Genomic DNA, 23,758 nt, shown 5'->3' with positions numbered 1-23,758 from the left:
CGGAATTGCATTCTATTTTTAAATGCAGTTTATCTTGCTCACGCTGACAGTTCAACTGGATGTGACAACGGATGGGTACCATATAATAATAACTGCTACTTGATTAATACAATAAAGAGTGTAACAAGGAAGGCTGCTGCACAGGAATGTAATTCTCAGGATTCTTCTTTGCTCCGGATAACATCACAAGATCAGTTGGTGAGACAATCAATTAAAATTTATAACTTCCTATTTTTTATTCTATTCTGTTCAGTTACAATGATTTTTTTTATGCTTCAACAGAAAGTAGAACTGCGTTTAACTAAAAACAAACACCGCGTTTGTAGCTATAATTCATAGTTTTCCAAGTAGGCACCTTGAATGCAATAAAAGCAACTGAAAGACGTCTACAATGGTTGGTTAACAAGCTAATTATAACATAACACGCCTAGTGAGGTAATTAGTCGTCCAATGTGACAACTATAGTGTTTATCAAATTTTGTGCTTGATTTTTCTTGGCAGACATGGCTCAAGACGACACTGAAGCAATATCCAAGCAGTGGCTATTGGACAGACCTGAATGATATACCTAAAGTTGTAGCTAACAGACTAGGAACCGGTGTTTGGAAATGGGGAATGTACGAATATGCCAATATGTCCTTGATGTAAGATTTTTTCCTACTTATTAGTTTTCATGGAAAATCAGTGTTGATATAAGCGTAATAGAACCTGTATAGTCGTCTCCTTTAGCATCCATACATATACATGTACAATGATACTAGTCCAATATCTCAGATATTACGGGCATGTTATAGTTTATGTTGGTCAAACCCGTTATTGCTCGTAAACGCATCATAAATATTTGATTAAAGCTTTAATCTACAAATAACAAGGCCATTTTCACTTTAAGAGAAGTTATAAAAGCCTAGCTAGGACTTTGATACTCGTAAATACGATTGATAAAAAAACCCAACTTTATTACAACTTATTTACTTCCAGTTACAACTTATTAGGATTTTTTACTCCTAATAAACATAATTAGTTTTGAAAGCACGATTAAGGGAAATGAACTCCTAATTAGGACTTTGTAAGTCCTAATGTTGAGTTAAACGCCTTTATATAAAACTAAAAAAATAAACAACCTAATTTGAATCCCGTAACTTTTATTTAAGTTTGTATACAAAGAATAAATACGATTTTTTCTCTTAATAAGTTTCATAAAACTTCTAATTAGGACCTGTTAAGTCGTTTTTGTATTTTCTGATCGCAGATCAGGAAATACAATGCTGTCATTCAATATCTGGCACAGCCCTTCACGACAAACATAACAACAAAAGCAAGTAGTTCTCAAAACAGCTTAAAAATAGCGATGTTAAAGAAAGAAAGAAAGAACTATTTTTTATTTTGTTACAAGTATCCAACAAATTACAACGTTTAAAAGTAGGGTTGGCTTATAGAATTGTCAATAAATGCACAATCACAAATTACGCGGATGAAAATCATTTAAATCAATGAAAATAGCTCGGCTATTTCCGTAAAGCTTCGGATTATTGTGATCTGGTCGGAACGCCCCCTAAATGAACATTTTTTTTTTAGACTTTCTGAAATGTTATGTTGACTCTAGGACAGGGACGAATTAAGGGCAGTTGACGATCGATAAACTACGTTGTTCCGTTTGGACAATCTTTTTTATTTTATTTAGTCTGTACTAGCGATGCACGATGGTACGATGGTGAGAACACGATGGAACGATGGTACGATGGTGAAAAGACGATGGTACGATGATGAAAACGCGATGGTATGATGATGAAATCGCGATGGCGCGATAATACGATGGTGAAAACGCGATGTTACATCGCGTTTTCACCATCGTACCATCGCTTTTTCACCATCGTACCATCGCGTTTTCACCATCGTAACATCGCGTTTTCACCATCGTACCATCACGTTTTCACCATCGTAACATCGCGTTTTCACCATCGTAACATCGCGTTTTCTCCATCGTACCATCGTGTTTTCATCATCGTGTCATCGTACCATCCCGTTTTCACCATCCTACCAAGGAAGTAGCCATGATATACAAGGATAAAGTGTTGCTGTCATAAAAATGAATATAAACGATTTTTTGATTCAACTCTAGTAATGCAAAATTCCATATGCATCAAACTCAAACTGTTATAGTAAAAAATCTAAACGCAGTCGCAGCATCTCGGTGCCCTGCAAGATGAATTATAGTATTTAAAAATAAACTTATAAAGGAAAGTACATTCAGATATACAGTACGATTTAGATTGCAAAGATCAGAAAATACCACAGAGCTTGCAGCCCTTTGATTATTTAAAACGTCATAACACAAGTTCGGACTTCCTACGATCAAAATTGGCCCCGCCCCGGGAGTTAATTGAGACTTATAGATTTATATATCAGTTTTCGTGTCGGATCTGTATCTTTTGAACCGGTGGGAGGAAATTGAATCTACGAGGCAGAAAATATTACTTATATTAAAAAGGTGTGCAGAACACAGTTCCTTCCGAAGATCAAAATTAGCCCCGCCCCGGGGATTGATTGATTTATTTAGACTTATATAGGAGTTTTCATGTCCGGTCTGTATCTTTTTAACCGGTGAAAAACATTGAAACTACTTGGCTGAAATGTTAACCATAATGACACGATGTGCAGAGCGCAGGTTTGACCTTTCTTAGGTCAAGGTCACATTTAGTCAATTTGTTTCAATTTCAAACTTGTGTCTCCTCTTTTAAAACGATAGTAAGAAATTAAATCTATTTGGCAGAAATATTTATATTTATATTACTTATGATGATGTGCAGAGCGCAGTTTTGGATAACCTGAGGTCAACGTCAAAGTCACACTGACTTATATAAGTGTACATATTACAAAGCATGTTTCCTCCCAATCAATATGGATTTACCTCCCTTTATTTCCCAAAATCTATTATTTTATAATAGTTTCTTTTTCTGTACGAAATCTGCTGTGGTCATACTATTATTTTTGCTCTTAAATTTGGTTTGCTGATCATAATCTTGCAACTACATAATTAGGTAAAGAAGCAGACGCTTGTTTTGGTTGAGTCTATTATGTTTTGTTTAGGGGTGATTTGTCATAAGCAAATTTACAATTTATATGCCTTTATTATTTTCCATTATTTAATTATTTTAAATACTTCTAAGATTGTTTTATAAATTTATTTGTACATACAATTGTTATACGTCCGATAAACGGCATAATTTTAATGAAAATTAAATTAGTTCACACCTTAATGTGTATTGATCACGTGATGGTTTCAGCAAATTACAAATCATAAACATAATCGAGCAGAGAAAAAGTTTGCAATTAGTAAATAATAATCGTTATGTAGCAAACAAACTTTGAATTGCAAGAATTAATTTTATACTATATTTTCGGCAGAAGAAACTGTCCGAGGAGGGCTAGGCATTTTCGTATCGTAAGATGGCTGTCGTTACAGTATCACGTGATTATCACCAAGCAATACGGGAATTTTAAATATACATGTAGCTAACATGGGCGCGTCGCATAGGATAGGAAATACCTTTTTTATATTTATTTGTAATAAATATTTACAAACCGTATCTTTCGGGTTTGATTGGATCAATCGATAACAAATAATGTTGTTTTTTTGTAAATAAATAATAATTTCTCAAATATGTGACTATGATTTTCGATGAAATTATATACCTTTAATATATTTGAATGGTTTTTAAGGCTCTGTAAGATAAAAAAAGAAAAATAAAGAATAAAGATCATGTCCGTGTTAGGTATGTTTTTATTAAACCGGTGTTCAGAAAACAAAGAAATACGCGGGAAAAGGGGTCTTCATTGTTTATATTTCTGTTTCTGTGGGTTTGCAAGATTTTCATATGGTCTGTAAAGTGGAAAATGTGTAATTTTGTGTTAATGTTTTAAAGCAGTAAATTGGTCATGCATTGTTCTTTTATTGAAGTCACTTTCCTCACCAGGCATGAAATTTTAATATTATATAACATTCCATGAAAACGTTTAAAATATAAAATATCTGATGACATGTTTGTTCATTTTATATAACACTTTTCATGCAGCCATCATAACAAGTCTTCACAGAAGTTAGTATGCAACCTTACATATATTACATACGAATGTATGTAATATTTTTCTTGTTTATCTTAGATTTTTTTCCCCTGTTAAAATTATGATAATTGAGGAGCTTTTATAAGTTTATATGATTTAATTGTTTTAACATAAGACAATTTTATTAATTGAAACTGATGTTACTGAAGATATGTAAATTTACTAAATAATAATAAGTTGTAAATAATGCATGATTTTAAGGCACTTTATCAAGACTTTTCACTTCCCTTCGGAACGTAAACGTCGTTTAGAAGACACAGGGCATCGGCAGATGATTGAAGAACCAATGCTACGTGTAAGACGGCAAGCTCGCATGTTTTCTACAGCTCGGAGTAACGTTTAAGCTTGCATGAAGTTAACCGCCGGTGTCCTGACTTAATCCGATGGGAAGTGGTCCTTCAAAGTAGGCTCTGAGTCGACGAGCATGGAGTACTAGGGTGCATTAGCCCCTAGTACGAATGACGGCTTGTAAGGCAGGCCCTTAGCCCTTTTAAGAGCTACCACCTTTCACTATTGTCTCAGGTTACTGTACATTTAGGTTCTTATTGACCGCATACAGTGACCTACTTTTGGCTCAAAAATTATATCTTTGGCTAATACTCCGTGGAAATTGCTTATCAGTTTTGTACAAATAATGAACATAAGATAGATGTTTGTGTGAATATTGATATTATAAATGTAAAGGGAGGTAATAAAAAAAAGCTAATTATTTGTCAGCATAGCATTTTGTTTATTTAATAGGCATATATTTTGTTCTTATAATATTATTGTCATATGTTTTTTTTAAATATTTTTTTTTATTTTTATCATTTAAAAACCATCAGAAAACCAACATTATTGTTGTTTTCAGTCAGTATTATATACTCCGTGACAATTGAATGGAGGTAAATACATTGTAATCCCTACTATATGCTTCGAAATGAGCTTTTTAAGGGTATGACTGGTGACATGTCTGGGGTTGTCCTCCACAGCGGAAGCTGCGGCGTATTCATGTGGCGTATTCATTCTCTTCGGCATGTATGAATATAGATCTTAATAGTGATAATTAAAATGAAATATGTTGCGGACAAATTTTATAAATATATCCTCGGATATTATGATTTGTAACAGATAATTGAAACAACTTTTCACAGTCAAAATCGTCTATTTTGTAGATAAGTTTAAATACTTGTATCATATCTCCACGTTGAATTCTATAATCAAGAGTTGGTAAATTCAATGCCCTGAATCTTTGTTCATATGCAAGTCCTTTTAGTTCAGGGATTATTCGTGTAGCTCTTCTTTGTGTATTTTCCAACATTTGTTTATTTTTCTTTGTTACAGGGTAATAAATGATCTTTCCATAATCAGTTATTGGTATAATAAGACCTTTATACAATAACAAAAACTGCTTCTTATCCATGTGAATAAATTTCATTTTAGTAGACATATATGAGAGTTCACTTATTAACAGTTAGACTGATGTGCTCGTCAAAATTCAAATTAGATTTGAAGTTAATACCAGTATTTTTATGTCAGTGATTTCAATGGCAACGTCAATACCAGTATTGTCTTTCATTTTGAAGATGTATAAAATTGCAGTTTCCAATGCGCATTACTTTACAATTGCTAGAGTTGAATCTTAGTAACCAGTCGTCACTCCATAATGGCATATTAATGTCATATGATCAGACAAATTTCTCATAATCCGATATAAGTTTTTATCGTGAGCAAAGTGTCTACAAACATTTAATGGCCTCGAGAATATTATTCACAAAGATAACAAAGAATGATGGAGCTTATACTGATCCTTGTGGCACACCAAAAATAACATTACTCTACTTGGATATATTGTATTTAATGAATACACCATTTTTCTATTTAAAAGAAAACTTTTAATCCATTGATAAAATTTCTCTGTAATGCCATAATTATGCTGAAAGTTTATGACGCAAACGGCTATGGGGAACCGTATCAAATGCCTTAGCAAAATAAAAATAATCAGGATCAACTTGTAAGATTTCATCTAAAGCTTCGGTCCAATCATCCAATACTGATAAAAGCTGTAAAATTATGCTTCTGTGGTCTATAAATCCAAATTGAATATCTGACAACATATCATGTCTTTTCAAATGTTCAATAATTCCCTGTCTAACATTTCGCTCCAGCATTTTACATACGATAGAAGTTAATGAAACAGGACGGTAGTTACTAGGATCATATTTGTTTTACTTTCTTTTTATAAATATAAGTTACATTTGCTAGTTTCAAATCATCTGGTATATTTCTTCCTGTAATAACTATGAGAATAAAGTGTGTAGAGGCATATAAAGCTTATGTGCACATTCTTTGAAGAAAATAGGATGACAATTATCTGATCCTGCAGCTTTTGAAGTATTTAAAGAATTCAACTATTTTAATAAGCTCTCAGAGCTAGATTAACCATGATATCAATGGATACTCATTTGAATGACTCCTAACTTATCACCGTATCTAACGTTGTTTACTAGTCCCAATAACAAATCTATTAAAAAACTAGGATTGTGCCCAATTCTATAACGAGTATTTTGATATACGTGTTGAAACAAAAAATGATCTGTAAATGTTTTCAATAAATGTATACAAAACATGGTTTTCATAATATATTGCCTATGACCCCAATTGATTTTCGGGAAATTAAAATCTCCGACAATGACCAAATTTTTGTGTATCTTAAAATAATCATGAGTAAATAAGTCTAACATATATTATTGTTAACATTGTCACTATTTGGACTTCAGTATATTCCACCAATAAATAATTTCTGTTTTATATTTAGTCTAATTTCGCACCAAGAAGATTCTTTCATAGGTAGCTTATTTAAGTTTTCACACTTTTCAGCTGATTTGACGTCTTTCACAAGAAAAATAACTCCTCTACATTTTTTTTGTAATATTCCCAACAAATGAACTATACTGTAACCTGGTTATTTAAATTCACATGGGTGAATATTTGTTTGATCACAATTTCTTGGAAACATTTCATAAATAACTATAATGTCCGGTTTGTGTATAGATATAACCACACAATTAATTCATTTATTTTATTCAATAGTCCATCTTGATTTGTTTAATATACTTTTTAACTTATTTACATTGTGTTGTTCTCCCTGTACAGTGGAATTCAAACTTACAAAACTGTCCTCAATAGTCGAAGAGTTTTAAAAATCAGAACTCTCTACTCTCTTCTAAACTGTTTAAACTATAGGAACATGTTAAAACTACTTATGGAACTGTTGAAACTTGAACTGTTAACAAAACAATTGTGCAGCCTGCACTATCCACTTTAGAGCCAAAATGGCTGAATTTCCGTGTCCATTTCCCTAACCACCACGACGACGTACCCTACCTTGTCACTGATGTAAAGGAATGGCCTGTTCCATCATTTTTGCTGTTTTCAATATTTTCCCTCTGCGAATTACAAGGTCAGTCTCGCCTTCAATTCTCTCTCTTACGTCTTTCTTGCCTTGATTACAAAAAGCTCAGTTTTCTCTGATTATTTGTCAGATCCGGTGTCACATAAACATTTTATATACATCTTGCGACACTAAACGGTAGTATTGCGACAGTTAACGACAAGGAAAAGTCGTGCGACATTGATCGTTACCATTGCAACATTTAACGGCATAGGATTTTGCGACATTTAGCGGCGATGGCGACATTTAGTTACAATGGTGCGACATTAAGCGACACGCGCGACATTGAGGTTATGACTTAATTATTAGTGTGTGTGTGTGTGTGTGTGTGTGTTGAGTTTTTATATACTCTTCACCGGTTGCCCATATCGGCTAGTCCTCCAAAAGAGTATAAGTCATTTTATATTTTGGAGGATAGTGCAAGACACAGATACAGACAGATGCCCCAATTCCAGAAGCTTCCCCTGGTTCTTTAACGTGCCAAGTGTTTAAGCACTCATACACGGGACCTCGATTTAAAGCCTCACCGAAAGACTGATTAGTAATTTTAGTTAGCCAGCCCGGGAATCGAACCCACAATGTCGAGATTACACGTCTCGCGCTCTAATTGAGCTAAGCGGGCTGGCCTTAATTATTATCTATTATCTTGAGGCCACGACTTATTTTAGTCAATGAAAATGGTCGTTTCATCTTCAGCAGAGACGTGGACATAAACAAAGTTATAAATAAACGAAGTTATTATCTCTTTTTTATAAAGAATGAAGAACATGATTAAACATTATAAAATAAAAATAATAAAAATCATAATAAATTACTGTAGTCATCTTATAAACGTGTCATAAAAATGCGATTGTTCAATGACGACGTATTTAAAAGTTATAATATAATGTATTATGATGCATTATTGTCAATTGACGGACATGATTTACATCACTGCAGTCCTTCGGCTAAAAGTATGTATATACTCGTATGTTTTTATTTAACATATCAGATCTCATGTATAAATGATCATGCTTTAAAAGTCATCTTAAACGTTTAACACGCACACGCACACGCACACGCACACACACACACACACACACACACACACACACACAAACACACGCAAAAAAACAACAATCACTGTTGTAACTTTAGGCACAGTCGTAGTTTTGGAATATTAAGATATCATAAAGAATCAAAGAAAAGAATATCTTAAATGATCCATAGAAGACAATTTATCAAAATTATTTAATCAATTTTTATTTGGCCCTCTATGAAGTTCTAGACATGATATGTTTTCTAGAACTATGAATACCTTTAAACATCTTTTAATGAACCGAAGGACTATAAGGTTGCGAGATCCTAGATTAGAAATATCTTTTATAATGTTTTTCTCACTACGTTATAGATTATTTTCCAGTATATCTGGTCCATATCATTTATATCAAATTGCTAAGAAAATTGTAAAGTCATTTTTTGCAAGACACTTTATCGTGGAATTTCACTGCTTTATCAATTTGATATTTTTCCCTGTTTCGAATTTAAGCCCGTTACGTTTTTTAGTGAAACACCAGCGTGCACAGTACAAATCTCCTTCGCAGTGATCTCCCCTTATCAGTACAGAGACCTCTGCCATCACAAACATTTAAATATCAATATTTTGATATTACAGTGAAAGTTGAGAAAACCGGACGGCTCTCGGACCGAGGGTTTTGTCCGGTTTTCTCAGCGGTCCGGTATTCTCAATGTCCCCTTCAGCTGTTCAGGATCATATAAACCGAGCAATGACTTACAAAGGATGCTGAACGTATATTTGCATTTTCATGATTATGAGTAAGTATATTGCTCAATAAAGAAATGATAAAAATACTATACAATATGTTTTCATTGTTTTTGTCCGAATTATTGCATATAAATACAATAAAATTTTGGATTTAAACGAACAGCAGTTACCTCATAACGATAAAGTCCGATTACACCCGGATATGTTTACGTTTGGGTAATGGATAATAATTTAACAAACATACATGTAGTTTACCTAGTTTGTTTATAATAATGCCCCAATAGTAAATATTGCCTATAACATATTTGTCAGATAAAGATTTTTAAAGTAGGTCTTGGCAAAGTTTCACTGTCTTTAATTAATTTAAATTTGTCACTTATAGACAGTTCTCGTCAACTGATTTTAACTTATCAATGCCTCGTGCATTTTGGCATTTATATAAAACGGTAACATCTATACCTTAAAAAAATTCAAACTGTGAAATGAGACATAATTAAACAAATCAGACAATCATTGTTCTGCTACCGCTCAGTTAGCGTATTAGACACGTACACAAGGTTATTCACACCTTCGTTGTCCGGTATTGTCAGGGTAATTGTATATATAATTGACTTTGTAGTCCCCTATCAACCGTCCGATATTCGGTTTTTACAGATTCCGGTATAGTCAATGTTTAATACAATAGTTTAAAGAAGGGAAAATTTGGGACTGAATTATTCGTCCAGTATTTAGAGAGTTCCGATTTTCTCAGCGTCCGGTTTTCTCAAATTTCACTGTATATATTTTTTAGCTTTTTAATTTTAATTTGGCACAGTACCAAACTCCTCACAGTGATAACCTCCCTTGGCAGAATTGTAACAATGAAACAATGAAATTATCAATTTGATATTTTTCACTATGTTGAAGTTAAGCCCGTTTCGTTTTTCAGTGAAATACCACCTGTGTATAAAACAACAGATGTAAAGCTATGAAAATGTATTTCTTTTGCCAAAGTATTGCAATTTAATGCATAACTGTAATTTTATATAATGCATGTAATTGTAATGTTATACATTTAATTAACCTATAGCTCTTCAGCGCCTCTTATGTAAAATTCTTCCAAGTATAATTTCCAATTACCGTAAATTATACCATACCCAGACTATGGTATAATTTTCAGTTTTGAAGATCGAAGGAGTAAGTGTTTCTGGGCGGAGCTATAGGTTAAAACAGATACACCATTGGTGCGTTGACGATTTCTGGGTTTGCGTAAATTATACCATAATCACGTGACCTTTCTTATGCCTTAACCTCACGAGGACTTCGTCTCGTGAGGTTAAGGCATAAGAAAGGTCACGTGATTATGGTATAATTTACGCCAACCCAGAAATCGTCAACGCAGCAATGGTATATCTATTACATGTAATTGGCTCCAAGTCTGACGAGAACATTGATTGATTATCCATTATTGAGTATTTACATTGAGTACCGTGATCATGTTTGATGATTACGAACTTTGATTAAGTTTCGACATTGTAAATATTAAATAATAAAAGGTTTCTCTTGGTGACAGGTTTGATATCTAGTCATTATCCCGTGCTGGTCGGTCATTGACACTGGCTTTATTGTACACGAATATCATTTTTTACAGCCGATGGAACCAGTCTCCTGCAAATGATGGCCAATCAACATGCGGGGCTGTAAATATACAAGGAAAATTGGCTGACTTAAATTGTAAAGCCAATGAAGGATACATTTGCCAATATCCTTCATGTAAGTTTTTTTATTGTATTTACTTTTCTTTCCGGGAATCGTTTTCTACCAGACAAGTTAAAGACATGTGCATTTAAAATAATTTGTGTTACAGTTAATTGTCCGAAAAATAAAAATGAAAAGACTCTTTAAGATATTAGAAACTGTAAAAATAAGCAATAACTTACACATTTGATGCTAATAATTTTGTTAGAATAGTGGGCCTAAATTATTTCTATCTCTTTGGTTGTAGCCGGTGGGTGTGTACTCGGTTGGTTGCAAGGAACAGATTCTTGCTACTATGTGGCAAACACCTCTGATCCTTCAGCCCTGAAGACATGGGCTCAAGCCAAGACATTTTGTGAGAGTATGGGAGGTGGTGCGGTAAATCCTAAGATGATGATTATTGATGACCAGAATGACGTGGTAAGTACATAACACTAAAAAGTACAAAGTATGTTATTAACGTATTTAATGACTAGTGAAAAGAAAATTTTCTTTTGATGTTTTGATTACAGAGATTGTCACATATTTTTTTTCAAAAGCTTGTATGCTTGATTAAAGAATAAGGATCATAGCACTACAGCAAACATTGAAAAGAAATCAGTTTGCTTGTCTTATAAATTGGATATACATATCTAAATATAAACATTTGGTCAAATTTTCTTCTTTGATAAAACACAAATTTACTTTAAAACAGACTTTTTTGTCGGGAGAGATTCCTTACTTATCGCAGACGACAAAGGTCCACTGGGTTGGACTGCAGCAGAATACCGGAGGCTCATGGGGTTGGTACACAGGCGCAAATCTTGATACCAGCGTTATGTAAGTACGTCTTAAACAACCTTGCGTAAGGGTGCGTGTTGTAGTTGTAATTACTGTAAATATTCTATAATATCTTAAAATATAATGCCTTATAATATCCCACAAAATTTGCGTATACGATACGATACTATCAGTGTTACACCTTAAACTCTTTCTGCTATTATTACTATTGACATAGACAGTTTATTTTTGTTAGTTAATGCGTAATATGTATATCAGATGCAAGCTGTATACTAGTTTGATGCGACCAGAGGCAAATTACCTTAAATATTTGAACACATGATTTGAACGCTGGCTCATCCCTTTATTATCGTCGTAAATATTAAACAATTTTTATCAAAAGATCTTGGCAGAAAGAGCCGGACAATGTAGCAGGAATAGAAAACTGTGGTGTTCTTCGTATGACAGGAGTGTTTAGCGACAGAGATTGCTCATCTAATGCAAATTTCATTTGCACCAAACCGCAATATAATAGTAAGTTTTCATTTCTTTTCACTCACGTTAGATTATGTGATGTTTATTTTTCGATTCTCAATTGATAACGGCACGGATAATCGTATGAAAGACGTCATGACATATGAAAAAAGGAAAGATTAACGTAATGAAATAACAAGATTCGTTCTTGTATATGATGCAATAGACCTTGTAAAAATAGTTAATGATGCATGCATATGAGGATACCTTGCATAATTGTCTTGAGTAATTCATTGATTTTTTATTTTATAGATTAAAGAAAATTTTATAAATTAAATAGAAGTAATTTGAACGAGGCTGTCGACAGATATAAGTCTATATGTTAATGCAGCAGTGTTACGCCGCCTATAGCTAGTTCTCCGGAGAGCTTTATTAGTAATAGCAATGAAAATAGCTCCAGACAGAGGGAAGCTGTGTAGGAGCACATTTGTCTCGGAGGACATTTGTCTCACGAAGTGTGACCGATGTGTTCGTAAACATCCATATTTGCGACAAATTGGAAATGAGACAGATGTGTTCGACACACAATAGAAAGGACACTTGAAGCACATTTGTCTCACATTTTTCCATAACATTATTAAAAGGTAATGATTATGCCCATCTGTATACCGGCTACCAGCCATTGTTCTGTGTTTTCTGTATTTATAATACCGTTTTGTGGTCACTTCCGGTCAGTCAAAAATGCATAGGAGTCATACATTAAATTATAAAGAATATACCTGTTCTGCATGTCACAATGAAAATTTTTACAAGTGCAGCATCCAGAACTTAAACACATATGGAGCAAGTCTATTCTTATCGTTATTAATTGTGATACGTTTATTTTTCAATGCTTAAAGTTTTATAAATGTTTTATGGCACTAGAAATATTCTTAGCAAAAACAAGGTAGTATCTACGGTGGCATAAAAAGGACATAGAATTTTCTTATTTGTTACGTGCGCACACGATAGCTTTTACGTGGCCACGCGATACTATTACGTGCGCACGTGATAGCAATTACGTGCGCACGCGGATATGTATTCCGCATTTGGACCCTGACCGGGATCCTCGGATGAATAGTTCGACGCCCGTGTATGTGTCTAGAGCCTACAGTGGTTAGGGGCAAGTGTTTTTTTTTTAAATCACTCGGCCACGGAGGCCCTTAAATGATCTATAAAAGAAAATAAGAAGACCATTACACACTATTCTGTTTCCATCAGAAATATATGTATAAAAAATTGTCATTCTCTCAGATCCGCCATTGAAAAAGCACTTAAAACATGCATGAGTTCCTGAAATAATCCGGGTTATGCCATAATTATGGAATATCGGGCCACTCAGAATCGGGCGAGACGCGACATTCCGATAAGACACGAAGCGAGACACGATATTGTAACACAAGATCTCGCAATGTCGAAGTATCCCGTACCACGAGATTTCCGAAATGAATAAATTTTTACTTCTTTAGATAGGGCAAGTATGAATTTATTAATATTCAAATAATGATTTCTATGAAGTAAGATGCTTGTAAGCGATAAATGTAAAATAATGCGTCATGAAAGTAGATAAATGTAAACAAAGTAGTATTTTGACTTCAATACAAATTCTAAATCACTTCAACTGTACAAACTGCAAAAAAGCAGCAGATGAAACAATGCTTCAGGTAATTAGCCAATGAGTAACTTTTTGGAGCTATAAGATAAAAAACTTTTAAAGAATACAAATAATAGCATTTCTCTGGCATAATGGGCCTTAAGTGATTTTATGTAGACTATAAATGGACTACTACTTAACGGTATATGACCTGGAATCAATTTCTTGTCTCGCGTCGACGAACGAGATGAGCAGCGAGACGCGAGATTTCGCTAGACGCGAGATTTCGGCGAGATGCAGAACGAGTCACGATATTATATCATTCAATATCAACCGATTACGGTGTTTCGTTTGGACATAAGTAACATTTTTGTCGAGACTCCCTGAACAGCTATGCACAATGGTACAAAAGTGAAATTGAGATGGTACGATGATTAAAACACGATGGCACGATGGTGAAATCACGATGATGCGATGACACGATGGAGAAAATAATATCGCGTTTTCATCATCATACCATCGCAGTTTCATCAAACCGTACCATCGTATTTTCACCATCGTAACATCGTCTTTCACCATAGTACGATCACGTTTTCATCATCGAGCCTTCGTTGTTTCACCATCGTACAATTGTTGTTTTACTATCGCACAATCGTTGTTTCACGTTCGTACCATTGTGTTTTCACCGTCGCACCATGGCGTTTTCATCAACGTACCATCGTGCTTTCGCGCTGTCACCATTGTACCATCGTGAACGGGATTTAGTATGTTTCAATGTACGCCTTCAGGTTAAGCCAATCAATTTTTTGAATTAGAGATATTATAATTAATAGTTCACTTAAAGTTTTCATCAAGAAAGCATAAGCAAACCTATTGATGATTACACTTGACATGGGGTGAAACGGCGAACCTCGATTCTAAAAAAAAACTTCTGCCGTGGAGAAATATATGACAAATAATTCATAAAAAAGACATGAGACAAATGTGCTTTATTGTCCCTTACAAACACATGAGACAAATGTGCTTTCTTGTCCCTTAAGAAACTTGTTTGGAGCACATTTGTCACACAAATGAGTTTTTTGGGGTAGACATTTGAGGTCCCATTTGTCTCATGTGGGACAAATGCGACCGCATCGGTCTTACGTAAGACAAATGTGCTCCGAGACAAATGTGCTCCTACAAAGCTGTATACGTCAATACGTTCATGTTTTACGGAAAAAGATCCCCAAGTATTGGCATGCATTAATTTTTGGCATACTCGTATGATTGTGTTTTTGTTAATGTTTTTAATTTTACATATGCTGTCATTTTAACATTTTACATATCGTTATAATTAGCATAATCGTCCACATACTAATCAGTACATCGTCATCGCCATCTTCAAAATCATCATCAGTAAACAACATCATGATTATCAGCGGTAGTATAATAATCATCATCAATAAAAATCATCAGTACATCATCAACATCATTATTAATTATTATCTATACATTATCATTATAATCAGCAACATATTATTTATCATCAGTAAATCATCATTATCACTATCAAGGCATTAGTATCCCCCTCCTCATTATCAACATTATCGTCACCAGTGCATCAGTTTCAAGAGGATCGTGATCACAGTACATAATCATGCTCTTCATCATTATTATCATTGCATCATATGACATACTCATCATCAGCATCAATACCGGTACCAACATCATCAGAACATCATCATCATCATCATCATCAATGCATTGTCATTATTATCATCATCATCATAGGCATCAATTCATAATATTGAAAAGCAGTTTTCTTATAAAAAAGAGCCTCATATTTAAGTAAGTGAAGTTAAAAATATTAATTTACATGTTGTATTTATATTTTATTTTTATGTTTTTTCGATGTGAATTTTAAGATATATTTCATATATATATATATATATCAAACTTATTTTTTGATTCCCTTTTTTGCATAAATAAACGTTTAACAGATATTTCATCTCTTGTAATTATGCAATTGAAATGATAATGATACCGAATATGATTGGTGATAATGATAATTTTGATAATGGAAGTACTGAAATTGTTAATGATGAAAGAGGTAATTATTATGATTTTGGTGATGATGGAAGTAAATGATTTAATGATGATGAGATATGGTTGACGATACAGACGATAATGTTTTTGATTTTGATAATGATGATGCAGGGAAAGATAATTTTTATGTTGATTATGATGATGATCAAGGACGTGACGGTAACTAGATGATCATTATAGTGATGATGGTTTGACGATGATGGAAGTGATTATGATTTAAATGATGATGATTATGGTGATGATGACAATTAAGGGAGATGATGACAATTAAGAATGTGATTAAAATGATGATTGAGGTGATCATGGTTTCAATAATGTTGACAGAAGGTCGTGATTGTTTTGTTGATGACAGACGTGATGATGATTTCAATAATGATGTTGTGGACGTTATGATGATGGTGATGATGTTTTTATATGAGAATAATAATGATAATTTAGGTGAAGGCGATGTTAATTATAATTTGATAATTAGTATGTAGGTGATGATGATAATACATATGGTTTGATGATTAAGATTGTGATTTTGTTGATTATTGATATGATGATGACGGTGATGAGGATGTTAATGCTGATTGAGGTCATGATTGTAATGACTTTGATGATGAAAGTGATGATAATGATTTTGGCGATGATGATGTAAGTTAACATTTTCTTGTTTTAAAGTCATGACGGGGAACTTTATTCGTCGAAGTGAGGTATCACTTTTTAAACCGATGCATGCTATTGACGAATATAGCTTCTGGGGGATATACTAAATGCGTTACAGCGCAATGGATGAAGCTCTCTTTGAGAAATATATGCGGCGTAACACAACATGCCTAGAGAACAATATTTGTATGCACAAGCGAGACGTCAAAGATTTAAGATCGTTGTGGTGCCGTTATATGTCGCAGCACCGCTAAATGTCGCACTTGCCGCTAAATGTCGCACCATTGCCGCTAAATGTCGCAACCGCCGCTAAATGTCGCAAAATCATTTGCCGTTAAATGTCGCAATGTTAACGTTAAATGTCGCACGAATTTTCTCTACCGTTAAATGTCGCAACACTACCGTTAAATGTCGCAAGATATAATTCTTTGTTGAACTCGAGTTTTATTGTTGTATTATATCAATTAAATCTGCCTAATCAAGACGAATTATGTCTGTTTGAAAGCGAGTGATTTTATTATATATGGAAATGCGCTGCAAATTATACAACGATAAAACTCATATAATAAATAAATGTATATTTTTTGCGTTCGATTTTTACCTGATCTTATACAAGTACATATTGATAATTATACAATTGTCTACCATTTGTATGAAACTGCAAAATTAACATTGTTCTGTAAATAGTTTTGTGCAAACATGTCTGTAAAATTGGGAAAAGAGACAGACTAACGGCCTAAGGTCTGAGTTTGCAGAATGATGGCCTAGTAGGCTGAGGAGGCAAATCGTCTCGCAGTCGGAAGAGCAAGCCTAAATTGCTGACGACATGGGCCTAAGGAGTTTGCCTAACGCCCTAGAAGCCTAACGTCGACAGCCTAGCATCCTGAGGATGTGTTAGGTAGAATCTGGTACAGAAGTTAACGTAGATAAACAAAATCAGTTTTGAAAGCTTAAAAATGTTATTTGCACAAACAGTTTATACGCATCTGTTCCATGTTTTATTTTGAACAATAAAGTTCTTTTAAAATAAATACTCTCTCTCTCTCTATATATAGTGCATATGTTTTGTAATATGGTCAGTTGAACTTTACTATCACGTTCTCAACATGCGCATTAGGACACGATAAGAAATCAAAAAGTTCTAATCAAACTCGTGACAAGAAAACTACGAGCATCAAAGTGGTTACAGATATAATTAATATCGTCGTTACACATGTATAATGTATGTCTTGTGTGTGTGTGTTTTTTTTCGAAAAATATCAGATTAAATTTTATTGAAATATATAGTTATGAAGCGTAACAGATTAAGATTGGGGCATTTAAGCTTTAGCTTTAACGGGGCTATTTAAATTAATATGAGCAAACTTGATAAAAGACCACCTAAGAATGCTACAAAGTTTGGTGATCATCTATCTATTATTTCAGTAGGAAATATTGTTCGAAGTTTTTTTCTATTTTTAGCTTTAGTGGCCCCTAAAAGGGGCTAATCAAATTAATATAAGCACACTTGATAAAAGAGTACCTAAGAATGCTACAGACAAAGCTTGGTGATCATCCATCAATTGGTTCTAAAGATGTTAAAAAGTTTTTTTTCTATTTTTAGCTTTAGTGGCCCCTAAAAGGGACCAATCAAATTCATATGAGCAAACTTAATAAAACACTACCTAAGAATGTTACCGACAAAGTTTGGTGATCATCCATCAATTACTTCTGTAGGAGAAGATGTTTAAAGGTTTTTCTATTTTTAGCCCTAAAAGGGGCCAATCAAGATAATATTAGCAAACTTGAAAAAATACTACCCAACACTGCTACAGAAAAAGTTTGGTGATCATCCATCAATTAGTTCTCTAGAAATAAAAGAGGCCAATCAAATTCATATGAGCAAACTTGATAAAAGACTACCCAACAATGCTACAGACAAAGTTTGGTGATCATCCATCAATTAGTTCTGTAGAAGGAGATGTTTAAAGGTTTTTCTATTTTTAGCTCTGCTGACCCCTAAAAGGGGCCAATTGAAATGACATGAGCAAATTCAAGTGTGACTGTCACAAGGATGCTACAGACCAAATTTGAAGAAGATCTGCTTAGTAGTTTCAGAGAAGAAGACGATTGTTGACGCATGACGACGGACGCCGGAGCATCCCCCTTTGATACTAATAGCTCACCCTGAGCCTTCGGCTCTGGTGAGCTAAAAAGCCTAGATTCTCTGGCCAATACTGCTAGCTGTATTCAACCAAACAGCAAGGCCAATATGAGCATAACTAATTATTGGTATTCTTATTTAATGATATTTTCAGAGAATCTATCATAGTATAAAGCGACTTGACGAGTAAAATATCACTTGCCATAATGTCCAAGCGTAAATAGTGTTTGACAAATGGTAAAATGTACAAATTTTCTGTACGTTTTCTAATTTTGACATCTGCTTACTCAACTGCCGCCCGGCATATAATATGATAATATCTGCTAATCGTACAATTCGCTCATATCTAACACCCGACCGCTGATCGGCAAACCTGTGAGGAATAATAAATGATCAACGAGTACTACACGAATGCTAAATGCAAGATTTCAAATGGCCCAAAACACTTCCCATTTCGAATAAGACCAAGCTTGTCTGTCGATTTTCGTGTTGACCGTGCATTTCATACTGTGCATGTTTTTCACGTATTTGCCGTTTCTGGTAAAATGAAATTTTTGCCTTGATATTCAATCGATATTTCATTTTTGAAATGAATGTGATGGTTTGGGGGTAAAAATATAAAAGGGAGATAATTAAGCAAAAATGCCTTTCAAGAAATGCATTTTACTCTTATATGAAATAAGTATTTTATGTTTTAACTGAATATGTTTGAACTTTTTTTGAGCAATTAGCCGTAACCAAAAGGTTAATCAAGGCGAAAACATAATCGAAAACTTAGCTTTTCATTAATGAAAAAAAATCATTTCTCAAAATCGTTCAATCGGGAGTAAATAAAGTTAGCAGTCATTTGATCACGGAGGCCCCTCATACCTTTTAATATAAATGCAAATATTCTGTTAAATAATAGCTGAAAGTAATGACATATGATATACAATCATATCAAACATCAAACACATATCAGTTTCCGCCGCCTAATTCCCTTAATTGTGCCAACATTTTAACAAGTCATAAGTGATTGCATTTGGAAACCCGTTGAACATTTCAAAATAAGGCAATGTCAAAACCCAAGTTAACCATTTTTATGGTGTTCTCATAACATATTTACATGACTACGTCCCCGCGAGGGGTTTGACATTATCGGACGCATGTTTATTGATTAAAGTAAGAATATACGCTACAAGTAAACATAAGATTTGAACTTTTATCTTGTTGAAATTAACAGTATAAAAAAAAACAACATTGTAGTCTATTATATTTTAATGCATTGCCTGTGGTTGTATTAACAAACATATTAGCGAAACAAAGTAACTACAATTAAATGATATCATTTGACATTCAAGTATAATCTTTCATAAGCATCAGCTTAATTGTTATGTCACTGGTTTACTGTATGAAAATTGTGTGGTCTTTGGACCCCGGATCAGCGGGTTTGAGTGCTATATTTTCCAAGAATACTTAAATTTTTCAGATGTGTGTTGAGGAACATCAGTCATTGATAAAATAGAGAAAAAAGAACCCCTAAAGAAAGTCCAAAACAGCAAAATTGAAAATGTTGCAGGTTCCCTTTGATAAACCCCAAATTAACACTGTCCCGGTAATGGCCACGGTATCGCTACTGAGTCTTAAGCCGGTAAACCGGGGTGTTCCGTGGTGTTTTTCTGAGAAATAAAATTGCGTTTACACACCCCCAACAGAGCCCATGTGTATTCCCGGTTCAGAACCCGATATAGCACCGGATATATACGATAAGCGCCGATGCTAAATCTGTTTATTCTCGCTTGGTTCCGGTGGAGACCCGACTTGACACGGTTTCATCACGGTCCATCCCGACCATCGCCGATTTTGCCACGGTAACGCTACTGGTGATGCAGGTACTGTGCTGGTGACGCCCCGGTAATGCGCCGATGCTTCCGGTTCAAGTTTATGAGAATAAAACTGCCTGGCCACGTTGACATCAGTCATTTGGTAAAAAGACAGCAGAGATGCCATCCGAAAGAAAGGGGATTGAAGTAAGAAAAAAATCTGCCTACAACACCTTCAGAGGTTGAGGTACCTGAAGCTGAAAATGCACCAGCTGAAGATCTTTTCCTACTCTCATTTAACAAATTGTCCATTATCGTGTTCCTACTCTAAACAAAATGATCCAAAGTAGCACTTCAAGTTTATATATTCCTGTTTTCGGCATGAGGTCGTTACACCACCGTCTATCACCGTTATATAACCGTACTTGTCGGCAATATCCGGGACATTACCGGCTCCAACTAAATGGGGCTTAAACCGCCCGAGTATGACTGTATTACTATTAGTACTAGCAAGAAAAAAGGTCTTCAAATCAATGAAATTACTTAAACGCGACAATATCATAATACCTTTAAGATGTTGTCAATCAGGGTTATAAATAAAAAAGGGAGACAAAAGAAAAATACTTATCTATTGAGACTTGAATTTCAATTGTATCGTTCTAGAATACGCTTTCTAGCTTCAATGTTACATTATATAGCAGCTCAAAACCTCGATATTTAGGTTCATAAAAGAAAACAATTAAAACAAAGATACTTTTTGTTAAATGGCAATTACAGTAAAAATAACTATGAAAGCGTTAAAGAGTTGAATACTACTACTTTTAATCATGATTTTAACATGAATTTATATATTGCGACATTTAACGGTAGTGTTGCGACATTTAACGGTAGGGGAAATTCGAGCGACATTTAACGTTAACATTGCGACATTTAACGGCAAATGAGTTTGCGCCATTTAGCGGCGGTTGCGACATTTAATTAGCGGCAATGGTGCGACATTTAGCGGTAAGTGCGACATTTAGCAGTGTTGCGACATATAACGGCGCCACAATCGTATTTAACATAAAGGGGAAACGAATAAACTGCTTTGATTTGGACATTTGTCATATTTTATCTTAAATCAATTCTCTATACACCGGCTTAAGAGGTCATGTACATAAAACCTAACTAGACCAGTATTTGGCATTTCCATTTCATTTGGTTTCCTTTTTGCGACGGACGCGCCCTAAGGCGCGTTCAGAGCTATGTCATCTACACATGGAATTTTGACGTCTACAATCAAAAAAGTGTCCCCAACCGAATAACATCTAACAAATAGTGCACGATTTAATCATATAAAGCACACACATTATGTCGAAATATGTGGAAAGCGTTTATGTTACGGTTTGATTGCAAAGATCGTTAGTTATCTGACTTATAAGATGAACAAATGAATATCATATAACGAGAAAATATCGTAATAATTGCACTACTTTGACCTAATTTGTCCAATCCGAAGTACAGCCAAGCACGATTTTATGAATGAAAGTCGTAAGCAGAAAAAGAAGAACGAAAAGTTATATAGAAAATAGTAATAATACATTTTAATATAGAGCTAAAATGTTAGTAAAAAGATTAAAAAGTAACTTTTATGTGAAAAATATGTGCCAAAATATCTTTTTGTGGTGGCTGAAATAATTTTCTAAATAACGATTCCTCCGCTTAGAAGCACTATTTTTATCAGACACGTCACTCCTCAGACATTTTAACTTTGGCCATTTTGCAGACACTTCACCCTCAGATAGTTCACTCATCTTTTTGAGACATTTGTCAATTTTTATTTTTTTCTGTTGAACGATAATTAATGTTAGAAACGATAAAAATATTCAATATTGAAGTATCTTGAGGGGTGGGTGTGGCTTGAATTGTCCGGGGGATTAAGTGTCTTTTTCCCATTAATCTGACCTAGTTTATCGACGATCAGATCAAGCATCAAACTGCAGTATTTTCATGTAAAATGTGTTTAGATATTAATTTCCTTCATTTGCAAAAAATGTGTAAATTATACGATTACGCATGTGTTAAAGCAACTAAAAGTAGTGTATACTGTGTAGAAGTACGTACTACGGTAAATGGTACGACCGAGTTATATCCCTTTACTTTCGGAAAACCTAGCTAAACACCGGATTCCGGCACGTTACGGATTTAGCTGCGGGAAATTTACACTTATTGATGAACATAACACAATAACATGATATTTCTATTTTTCTATCATTACTATACCGTTTAAGGTGAAAATAATTGATGTGTTTGAAAATTATCAATATTTCTTTTATATCTATTGCAAATTTTTCAAAACATAAATTGTTTATAATGAAAATCAATAAAATTAAAACAGTCGTTGTAGTGGCATCTTCGATTATAAATAGAGTTATTTCTAGGTTTTCGAATAAGTGAATATATTAATGTAAACAGTAGAGATTGGCGAAAAAATATAAATTCTGAAAAAAAGCATGAAAGAGAACAATGCATCCAAGCAGTAAGACAAAACAGTCGGTGTACATTTTCCTGAGATTTGGTTTCAAAGACAGTTCTTTTTTCACGGGTGGCACACTTCTTTATAACATGTATTCAGCGAACTATTATTTATTAACAATAGAAATACGACCCATACAAATTATTAAAACATTGAAATCGAATATTGTTTATTTCTTTTTTATTATTTTAAACCGTAGACTGACATTAAAAAGAAACTTAATTAGCGAAAGAAAAGAATCGACACATGTATGTTTTCTCCAGCATCATGAAGTATGTCATACTGGACATCGACAAATACGATACGTACCTGACCCTCAAGATATTAAAGTACGGTTCAGCTATAAGACTAAGACATGTTACTCACTCTGTGTCGTGAGTAAAACAATTATTCACTTATCCCATGTTATAATCTTACTAGAAAGAAACCAAAACAACAGAATAGGATTTAGGAATTGTATTTGACAAACCTGTCAACAGTATGAGGCCCATACATGGAATTTACTAAATCAAAAAACTCGTCGGACACACTATAATCATCTACATCTACCATTTTACTGTATTCATCAGCAAGTTTATTCAAATCTCTTTTGACCCATTAAATGTTCAAAGAAATACTAATTTTTACAAACAGTGAATGAAT

General features: G+C 34.0%; 1 protein-coding gene across 1 annotated transcript in view; it reads left to right on the top strand.

Annotated features, from left to right (window-relative positions):
* LOC132727701 (macrophage mannose receptor 1-like) overlaps window positions 1–23,758 on the top strand; it is a 66,307-nt gene that overhangs the window by 10,342 nt on the left and 32,207 nt on the right. Inside the window, exons 2-7 of the mRNA XM_060713271.1 lie at window positions 29–198; window positions 502–644; window positions 10,951–11,072; window positions 11,305–11,477; window positions 11,752–11,876; window positions 12,220–12,350. Coding sequence (XP_060569254.1) covers window positions 29–198; window positions 502–644; window positions 10,951–11,072; window positions 11,305–11,477; window positions 11,752–11,876; window positions 12,220–12,350 — 864 coding nt within the window. The remainder of the gene's footprint in view (window positions 1–28; window positions 199–501; window positions 645–10,950; window positions 11,073–11,304; window positions 11,478–11,751; window positions 11,877–12,219; window positions 12,351–23,758) is intronic.

This window comes from Ruditapes philippinarum, unplaced genomic scaffold, assembly GCF_026571515.1.
Source record: "Ruditapes philippinarum isolate M1 unplaced genomic scaffold, ASM2657151v2 ctg2697_1_1_1_1, whole genome shotgun sequence".
Lineage (NCBI taxonomy): Eukaryota > Metazoa > Mollusca > Bivalvia > Venerida > Veneridae > Ruditapes > Ruditapes philippinarum.
This window is presented reverse-complemented; position numbering and strand designations above follow the sequence as displayed.